This window comes from Miscanthus floridulus, chromosome 4, assembly GCF_019320115.1.
Source record: "Miscanthus floridulus cultivar M001 chromosome 4, ASM1932011v1, whole genome shotgun sequence".
Classification (NCBI taxonomy): domain Eukaryota; kingdom Viridiplantae; phylum Streptophyta; class Magnoliopsida; order Poales; family Poaceae; genus Miscanthus; species Miscanthus floridulus.
This window is the reverse complement of record NC_089583.1, coordinates 67,188,840-67,198,800: the sequence shown is the minus strand read 5'-3', so window position 1 is coordinate 67,198,800 and position 9,961 is coordinate 67,188,840. Positions and strand designations below refer to the sequence as shown.

General features: G+C 44.5%; 1 protein-coding gene and 1 pseudogene across 1 annotated transcript; one reads left to right on the top strand and one right to left on the bottom strand.

Moving 5' to 3' along the window:
- Nucleotides 1–2,075: 2,075 nt before the first annotated feature.
- On the top strand, nucleotides 2,076–4,096 carry LOC136548594 (clavaminate synthase-like protein At3g21360). The gene is made up of 3 exons (XM_066540064.1): nucleotides 2,076–2,648; nucleotides 2,722–2,975; nucleotides 3,751–4,096. The coding sequence occupies exons 1-3, from the start codon at nucleotides 2,076–2,078 to the stop codon at nucleotides 4,094–4,096; spliced, it is 1,173 nt and encodes a 390-aa protein (XP_066396161.1).
- A 65-nt stretch (nucleotides 4,097–4,161) lies between these two features.
- On the bottom strand, nucleotides 4,162–6,409 carry LOC136548593 (UDP-glycosyltransferase 82A1-like; annotated as a pseudogene).
- Between the last annotated feature and the right edge of the window lie 3,552 nt (nucleotides 6,410–9,961).

Genomic DNA, 9,961 nt, shown 5'->3' with positions numbered 1-9,961 from the left:
GTTGCTTGAATTATAGTCTTGTAACGCTGCACTGAATGTTGAATGTTTTTTGAAAATGACATCATTTTGCACTGTCCAAATGGACCAACACATAGGAATGATAATTTCCATGAATAAAGGAAAGCAGAGTTGATCTATGAAGCATATTAGGACATCAAAGGGATCATTGGTGTTAGGCACAAACGAATTAACTCTAGAGTCTGGACATAGTGTATATCTAAATGCATAAAAAAACTATGTACCAAGAATAGCCAAAATATCTTATAATTTGGAATAGATGGAATAAAATTTATAACTGATAGATACAGTAAACTTTATAACTATAGATACATAGGGAGACGACAATCATAATCAACCAAATAATAAAACTATTTATAAAAAAATTCATGTACAACAAATTAAAAACCTTGCTACTCTTATATTTGCGTGGGCGAGGCATTTTTTGAGACAAAGAGGTACTGCTATATGTGTGAGTGTCAGAGTGTGACAGGTAATTTTTTGGATGGGTGCATAAATATAATATAATCCACTAGTGTAGTTTAGGTCGCCTGAGGTATGTCAACCAAACAATATTGCTATTGTGTGTGCTTAATTGATGAGCAAAATTGACCGTCGCTCACTGAACTTGATCGACGGTGTCATCTAGGTCTCTGAACTTCTAAAGTAATATCTGTGAGTCTCTCAACTTGGCAGACGGTGTCATCCAGGTCCCTTAACTTTTAAGGTGATCATCATAGGTCCCTAAACTTGGACGGTGATGTCATCTCGGTCCCTGAATTTTCAAGGTGATCACCGCAGGTCCCTAAACTTAGCAAGCGGTATCAATCCTATTCAAATGTGATCTAACCTGCTCTATAAGCTGGCGTAGCACGCTAACTGTACGTTAAACGTGGATCCAACATGTGTCAATTAATCAATCACTATTTATATAATATTTATCATGAAAATATAAATTATATAAAATAATTTACATTAGCAAAAAATAAATTAAATTATTAAAATAATTCACAACAACAAATATATTAGGTTGAAACTAAAATAGGAAAATACTAAAATTAATTTAATATTTATGTATCATTAATTGTATTAAAATAATATTAAAATTCCTATAGTACTAGAAGTTTTCTCTATTAAAAGTTACTTCTAATTTTAGTATTATTTTAGAAGTTTTAATAGTATTATTATAGAAGTAACTTTTCTCTTTTATTAATACTATAATACTATAATACTTTTAATAGTAGTATTATAGTATTAGAACTTTTAATAATAGCGTCGCAAAAAAAAGAACTCTTAATAATAGTATTATAGTATTAAAATTTTTAATAATAATTTTATAATGTTAATAATAGAGAAAAGTTACTTCTATAACTACTATTAAAACTTTTAAAATAATACTAAAATTAGAAGTAACTTTTAGTAGAGAAAACTTTTAATAATATAGGTAACTTTTAATATTATTACATTTGCAAGGTATGACACTGCTTGCTAAGTTTAGAGATCTGCGGTGATCACCTTGAAAGTTCAAGGACTGGGTTGACACCGCCAGCCAAGTTTAGGGACATACGGTGATCACCTTGAAAATTTAGGAACCTGAATGACACCGTCTGCCAAGTTTAGGAACCCACACATATTACTTTAGAAGTTAGAAGTTCAGGGACCTATATAACACTGTTGGCCAAGTTCAAGGACCAACGGTGAATTTTGCTCTTAATTGACTGTCCATACAACAATTGGCAAATACCAGCGGTCCAGCGCGTAGCCGTGCCCTATAACTAATCGCAACGAGGTTTCCTATATAATATACCACAACCCTTGTTATCTCATCCGTCTAGCAATCTTTCTTTGACAAAGGATAGATGACTTCATATTATGTCGCTTTCTCAACTCAAAAAACCAGAGAGTACTAGTAGAATGGTTCCGCAGTGCCTGACTCTCCTGCCTATAAATACCGGCAATGTTCTTTCATTCTGTTTGAACCACAGGAAAATCTATCTAGCTTCCTATCCTACCCCCAATCTTCTATAAACCAGAGCATATATATATAGCAGAAAAAGGGAATTAGGCATCATTTCATCATGGAGGGCACTTCAAAAGATGATCTGTTCATCGTCGACGACGAATCGAAGGATGAAAAGGCGACAGATGCCACGCCGATAAAACAAAGCGGAGGCAACAACAATGACGACTACGAGGCCCTCATGGCGGCCCTGGAAGCCAACAGGGGGTGGCTGCAAGCCAAGGTCTCCATGAACAACGCGCTCGCCACGGACGCCACCACGCAAACACCACCACGGCACGGCGACTTCTTCCGCGTCGGCGAGTGCGAGGGCCAGAAGACCCTCGACGGCGAGCGAATGCCGCTGGTCCTGAACCCGGCGACGACGCACAAAGACCACGAGGCTCTCGTGGCCGCGCTGAGGGCCAGCAGGGAGTGGCTGGAGGGCAAGGTCATCGCCAGCAGCGCCGTCCTGCTGCGCGGCTTTGACGTCCGCGACGCCATGGAGTTCGACGCCGTCGTGGAGGCCATGGGGTGGCCGGACATCCGGTACGTCGGCCCGGCGCCGCGCACCCACGTCCACGGCCGCGTCTGGACCGCCAACGAGGGACCTCTCGAGCAGTTCGTCTACTTCCATCACGAGATGGTGCTGGTGCGTAACTGCGTATGGCGTATGGCGTATGGCTACCTTCCGTGTGACTTCTGATCCATATATGTGCGTGCAGATCAAGGAGTTTCCAGAGAAGGTGATACTGTTCTGCGAGGTACCGCCGCCGGAGGGCGGGGAGACGCCGTTCGTGCCGAGCTTCCGGGTCACTGAGCGGGCGCTGCAGGAGTTCCCGGAGATGGTGGAGGAGCTGGACGCCAAGGGGCTGCGGTACACGCTCACGGCGCTGAGCAAGAACGACAACAGATCCATGCGGGGGCGGGGGTGGGAGGACGCTTTTCGCACCTCTGACAAGCCCGAGGCAGAGAACAGGTCATTAAACACGTCTGCTCTTTTTGTCTTTTTTTCAGTCACCGTGCCTCAAGATTAGATGCCCCGTCTCACTTGGGAAAAGCATCGAAAGGTTTATAAAGTCTATTGTTATGCGCAGCCTTAAGTATTAGGTACCCTCTCCCGTCATCGAACATCGAAATATCATTGAACATAATACAAAACCACTATAAAAAACCATATTTGAAAGTACTTGTAAAGTAAACTAATCTCTCAATTGATATCTCTACTTGTAAAGTACACTAGAGGATCTGAGCGTCCATGTACAACTCTTCTAACTCTCTAGGGCGTCGTTAATATATATTATATTAAACTTTTTCTCTATCCTAATATAAAGACGCACAAATCTTTTACGTGATCGAAAAAAATAAATGCCCAAAGACATCAGTATTGTTCACAACACGTATTCGTTTTTGGCCAAAGAGAGTAGTTAGTTGTCAGACACTGTAATTGAACTTTTGGTAAAGATAGCAACAGTTTTCTCCTATATACAGAACCTATAAACGATCCACTTGGAAACCTCCGCTCAAAGTTTGACGTGTTGCAAAATTGTGTGTTATTGAGCTGCCACGTGCACAAAGAGCAAAACGAACATGAGTACATTTCCGTAAGAAACAAAGAGATAAGCCAGGAGCTAGCATTGGTCCAGTATTGTGTACATTTTTTTTAGCAGTCTAAGCTAAGCGAACAAAAAATCAATAAGTAATCAGACAGCACAAAATAATCTATGACACTGACTGACATGTGTCGTATGCAGAGCGAAAGCACTGGGCATGGACCTTGAATGGCTCCCGGACGGCAGCGCCAAGACGATCTTGGGGCCGCGCACGCTGACGCGGGTCTTCCCGGGCCGCAGGGGCCGCAGGATGTGGTTCAACACGGTTGTGGGGATGCACGGCAAGGAGGTGAGCTCTGCCACGGCGGCGGACGGCAGCGAGATCCCGGCGAGCTTTGTGCAGCGGATCGGAGAGATCATCGAGGAGGAGAGCATCCAGTTCCGGTGGCGCAGGGGCGACATCCTCATCCTCGACAACCTCGCCACGCTCCACGCGCGCCGGCCGTCGTTGCCGCCCAGGAGGATCCTCGTCGCAACGTGCAAGTGAGACTCTGAGAGAGGCCCTAATGGACCATCATAATCATTTTGGCAGTGTTACTTGCCCTATATTGTTTATGCCTTTATTAGGCTATAATTGTTATTGATTCTGCCCATGAATAAGTTGAGGTTCCTCTTGGCAACACCCATGGCCTCACCAACCGTGATTGTTTCCCACAACTCATTTACCTTTTGCTGCAAACGCTTTCCCTCCTTGCCTTCCATGACCCTCTCAATGCAATCTTTCACATCACTCTGGTCACTGCTGGCCAGCTCAATCCCAATCCTCCACATGTTAACAATGTAGGCACAGTTGATGAAATGGTCTGCAGTGACAGGGTAGCATATCATGCGAAGCCCTTGCCGTACAGCTTCCAGCACCCAGTTCCAGCCACAGTGCATGATGTAGCAGCCCAGGGCCCTATGCTTGAGAATGTCTTCCTGCGGCGCCCACGAGACGATCTTGCCACGGCCGGCAACCTTCTCTATGTAGTTGTCAGGGAGGCCAGCTCACCACGACGGGTGGTTCTTGAGAGCCCACAGGAATGGCCGGCCAGACGCCTCCAAACCACTCGCGAATCCAGTTATCTTGTCAGGTTGGATCGGTGCAGCCCAGCTCCCGAACGAAACATATATCACTGACCCAGGGCTCTGCTTGTTAACCAATCCATGCAGGTGTTGTCAGGCTGCCACATGGTGGTCGTCTTCTTTGAGTCGTCGTCGTTGAACAATAAGGGCCCAACGTGGAGCATCTGATGCTGATCCTGCGGCAGATCATACTGCTGGTCATCAGAGGAGTCGCCACCTTTGTTGGGGATGGAGTTGACGAGGATGGAGCGCAGGCTGTTTGCACGATCAAGTGCCTGAAGCCAGAAGGCGATTCTTGATTTTTGAGGAAGTGCGCTGTCGAGGAGCCATGGAAGATCATTGAATCTCAGTTTTAACTTTGCCGGCAGTATGTTGAGATCTCCAATGTTCTTGTGTTTCATGGTTCCGTCTGCTGGCAGTAGGTTACCTTCATTTGGGCAAGGACGACAGTCTGTAAGCACAAGCCATGTATCATGCATGACTATTCTCACGAGAAGAATGCTGAAATTAGGATATTTTATTCTACTGAATAAAGCAAAACCATTTGGTTGTCCATACAGCGAGACACATATAAATTTAGGAAATGTCTAGTCAACAACCGGTTGTTTTAGCTTCTTCCATCAACCCAATTTTTCTCATACACTTACATGGTCTTATAGTTATATTTACACTGCCTTATTATTATATTTACAATGATTTCTTCAGTGTAATTTATTGAAAAAAGTGATGTAATTTGGGAATAACACAAATATATATCAAATTTTTCAAAAAGATTTACAAATTATTTCTATGAATTCCAGACATCAGAGAAATATATATCAAATTATTCACAAATTCGTCAGAAATTAAAAAAAAACAAAATCCACATAAGGAGGTGAGAGAGGAGAGATTATCGCAGGGTGTTCCGTGCTCGCGTTCGTGTGTCAGGTAGGGACACAAGCACCGGCATGATTGCTTGCTTGACGCTGAAGCCGAGCGGACGCACACACAGGGATGCATCGCACGCACGCACGTGCCAGCATGATCGCAGGCGGGGGAGGCCAACGCTTCCGCATCGCACGGCCCAAAAAACGGTTGATAACAACCGGCAAATCAATCGGTTGATCATTAGCCTTTCTGTAAATTTAGATAGTGGTTTTCATGATATGGCACAGGTGAAAATACAGGAGAACTGAAGGGGAACAGTGAATGAAAAAAGAAAGACATTGCCATGCGCGTGCAGTATGTAGGAATGCCGGATTCAGAGATGAAGCCCTTCCCGATAAACTCCGGGATTACCGCCACGATACGGTATGTCGCCAACATCCCAACCCAGAAGCCGACGACCGGCAGGCTGCACCACGCGGCCACGGGTATCGCCCACGACGCGAGATCGACAACCAGGCACGAGACGAGGCGGGCTCCTCCTACGGCGCCGCGCCGCGCCGTCAGCATGCCCTCCAGCTGGGATGGCATGTAGTGCTCTATGGCGACTGGCGTGCAGGAAGCTGGCGGGTCCGGGGGGCACGTCGCTGCCGTCGTGCGCTACGCCGCTGGGTATGGACACGAGGGCGACTCCGGCAGCGGAGAACTGGACCATGCGGCGGTGGATGAAGTCGGGCACGGCAACGGTGACCGAGATGTTGCCGTGTCCGCGGTCCACGATGGCGCTCGCCAGGCGCATCATCGGGGTGACATGGCCCTGCGCTGGGAACGGCACGAAGACGATGGAGCGCTGCGTGACCTCGGCAGCCATGCCGCGCGCCGTGCTGTGGTGGTGGGCCTACTGCCTAGTGTATGTGGTTTCTCTCAACAAAGGGCAGGATTTATAGACATATACGAGGCCGTGGATAATTGGAGTTTGTATATCTCGCATTTTTACTTAATTATTATATTGATTAAATTATTGTGAATGACCAAAGTGTCCAGACATATATTATTATAATGTAATGTAATTAAGGGTACGATTAGCGCCCGGACGTTCGGACAGACGGGACGTCCGGACGCCTACGCCTGCAAGTTGTTTTCACGGCGTTTCACGTGCCCACGCGGGCCCGCGTTGGCCCGAGCGTCACCACCATTGAGAAAGAGGGGGGAAGAGGCGGCGGAGGAGAAAGAGACACTGATGTGAGGCAGAAAAAGCGAGGAGGGAGATGCAAACATCTTATCTACTTTTGAAACATCCAGATGCAACACTTGCGACATAACTCTGAAGGTAGATGAAACACTTAAAATATGCATATTAAACACTTGCAGCAACATCAGTTCTACTTTTGAAATATCCAGATGAAACACTTGCAACATACGTACGAAAGCAACTGAAACACTTGGAACATACGTCTAAAACACTTGCAAAAACATATGCAACATCCAGATGAAACATACAAACATATGTCTGAAAAAAACAGATGAAACATTAAGAACATACACCTAAAACATACATGCATAGCCATTGCAACATGTGCAACATCCCGATCTACTTTTACAACATCAAGATTAAACACTTGCAACGTCCAGATGAAACATCTGAAATACATGAAACATACCTTTACAACATGGGCTTTCAACATAATGTCGTCTTGTTACTTGGACGAATGGAGGCTTGTCATTGTGGAGCTCGACGGCGACACATGGAGCTTAATGTGCACCAACGGTGCGGGCAACTCACATGTAAAAGTTTGATGGATAAACATGAAAGCATCTTTATTAATTGAGAAACATACTAGCTTTTAACCAAGATAAGAACAAGTACAAACATATGAATAGCCAGTATATTCTCAATAAGCAGGCTATCGACTAAAACAGCCGATTCCAGTGAAAATAAGCTCATAACATGCAAACACTCAACCATTAAACATGGACAGATCCATAAACTTATCAGATCTAACATATTATCTCTAACAGTGGGGTTCAACCGGATCGATGGCAGCCATAATAAGATAACAGATTAAACCTTCAAAGAATACGAGCCTGTACATACTCAACAGAATCGTGAAAGCATGCTACGATAGTGAAAGCGCGGGCAATCGGCTAAATAGCCTATGCAAACATAGAATGCAGCCAGAGACTATGTTTAACCATAAGCAAGACTTATTAATTGATAATTTCTGATCTATAGTGCTAACAATGGGGGTCGATCGGATCGATGGCAGCCATAATAACAGTTCTAGACCAGATCTCATCAACTAGCAAGCTTTACTTAGGATCAAACACGCCTTGACCACATGCTATCTTCGATCAAGATTGAAACAAAACAACTGATCTAGCCGAAACCATCGTCAAAGTGAGATCTAAGCAGGAAAAAGCAACAAGACGATGATTTAAAGAGATATAAAACAGATCTGTTTCAATCTTAATTGGTCAAAGGGTGATGTTGTTACAAATAGTAAGAATACTAATTATAATAAGATCAATAACTAGCAAATCTATTAAAAACAACAGGGAAACCCTACTGATCTTAATAGATTTAACCGATAACTAATCCGTATCAAAATTTATATGAGATCGAGCTAGACTGATGCAACCGTGCAGATTTTGATAAGAATCAAGAGGTAACTTGTATGAGAGATTGTAAGAGATTCAAGCCGGACCGATGCAACCTTACAATAACTAATGACAACTAACTTAGACAAAGCTTGCAAGAGGTCAGACCTAACCGATGTAGTCTTACAAATAATATAAGTCATGACGGATACTCATAAATAAATCAGAGGTCAGACCAAACCGATGCAACCCTACTTGTCTGAAGAAGTCGCCGAGATCTACTCTACTCTTATTCCTAAGGGGTAGCGTAAGCCAAAAAGTAAAGGTATGAGTTTTTGATTGATTGCAGAGATGTCCATTACAATAGCCAGGGTCCAATATTTATACCCAAGGCTTGACTACGAGTCCTGATCAAATAAGACTGGTTACAAAACTTAGAAAAGAAAACAAAATATCCTAAATTAAGATAACTTGGACTCCGATCTTTCCCTTCTATGAAGTCCACCGTGTCTTCTCGCTTCAGGCCATCGCTACTTCCTGACGTCAAGGCCCATTCTTGGAATGATGATGTCACGCCATCCAGCTGATTCCGACGACAGCTTGCTTAGCCGACTCTATGAATATTTTGGCTTCCTTCAATGGATTTCAAAATTCAGGGCTTTCACATATACTAGTCAAAATTTGGTGTCAACACATGCCCCCTAATTTTGGGGTAAATGATTTTATCCCAAAATTATCTTCTGTGGCCATTGCACGGACTCTGTCTTTTGTCCACTCTGATACTCCACTTCGGATAAGCCCCAAACAGGGATAGCCATCGATACTCTTTAATCTTCCTCCTTGCATCATCTTGAGTCCTTTATTCCTGTCGGTAGCATCTAGACCGGGCTCATTCCACTAGCCGACCCAAGTTAGTCTATTAACCCTTTTGACTGATCAAATGAGGTCAATCTCTCGGAGCCAAGCAAAAATACAAAGCTAGAGTGAATTGATTTTCAGGTCCGCGGTCCGAAATTCAGTGAGAACACCAAAATCCTAGTAAATAGGATTTCAAGTTCGTGATCCTGCAACTGCCGCACCCTCATTTGGCCACTCGTGGCCTCCCCACTCTCTAGAGTGGCCTTCCACCTTCTAATAAACTTGTTTTTACCTAGTTTGAGGAATTCCACCAGTGCTTCTTTATTGCGGTTATAAATATAGCTACAAGGTCTGGCCAGGATCATATTCGCTCTTGCCTTCATATCCACCGTTGTACAACTCTTTCCTCTCTAGATCTAAATTGTTCTTCCTCCTCAAGACCATTGCCGACGGCAAGCACCCTACTAGTGATATCCCGGAGGAAGATCTCCCCATGCGCCAATGCCTCTGTCGTCTGGGGTAAGGCAGATCCTGTCTGTATCTTTTGTTCTTCTCAATGATCGCCTTAACCGACTTCTCTTGGTCTGCAAAGCTACATCCCACGCAGTGTCTGTCGTCATGTGGCGGGGCTTTCTGGCGCTACCCAAGATGCTGAATCGGCGGCATTGGTAGGATCTTCTGATGACTCCTCTGACTCCTATAATGGAGATGACGCTCGCCGTTGTCTCCGCGAGCAGAATGCGGCGATTGATCATTATTTGGAGGTGACCCGTGAGAACTGTCGTCTAGAGATTGCCCTGAGCACCTCCTAGGCTGCCCTTGCCACTGTAGAAGGGGAGACCAATGCCGTCCCAGCGCAACTGACAGCATCCAATGCTAGGGTCGCTGGTAAGTGTTTCAAGATTATCCTCTACTTAATTACTCTGTTTTGCTGATCTCATCCTGACGACCTCTTTATTCTTGTCGT

Excerpts from the sequence above, each read along its gene's own strand:
- LOC136548594 (XM_066540064.1), top strand. The coding sequence starts at position 2,076 with ATGGAGGGCACTTCAAAAGATGATCTGTTCATCGTCGACGACGAATCG. Across the intron at positions 2,649-2,721 it reads TCCATCACGAGATGGTGCTG|ATCAAGGAGTTTCCAGAGAA; the intron begins GTGCGTAACTGC and ends ATGTGCGTGCAG. Across the intron at positions 2,976-3,750 it reads AAGCCCGAGGCAGAGAACAG|AGCGAAAGCACTGGGCATGG; the intron begins GTCATTAAACAC and ends TGTCGTATGCAG.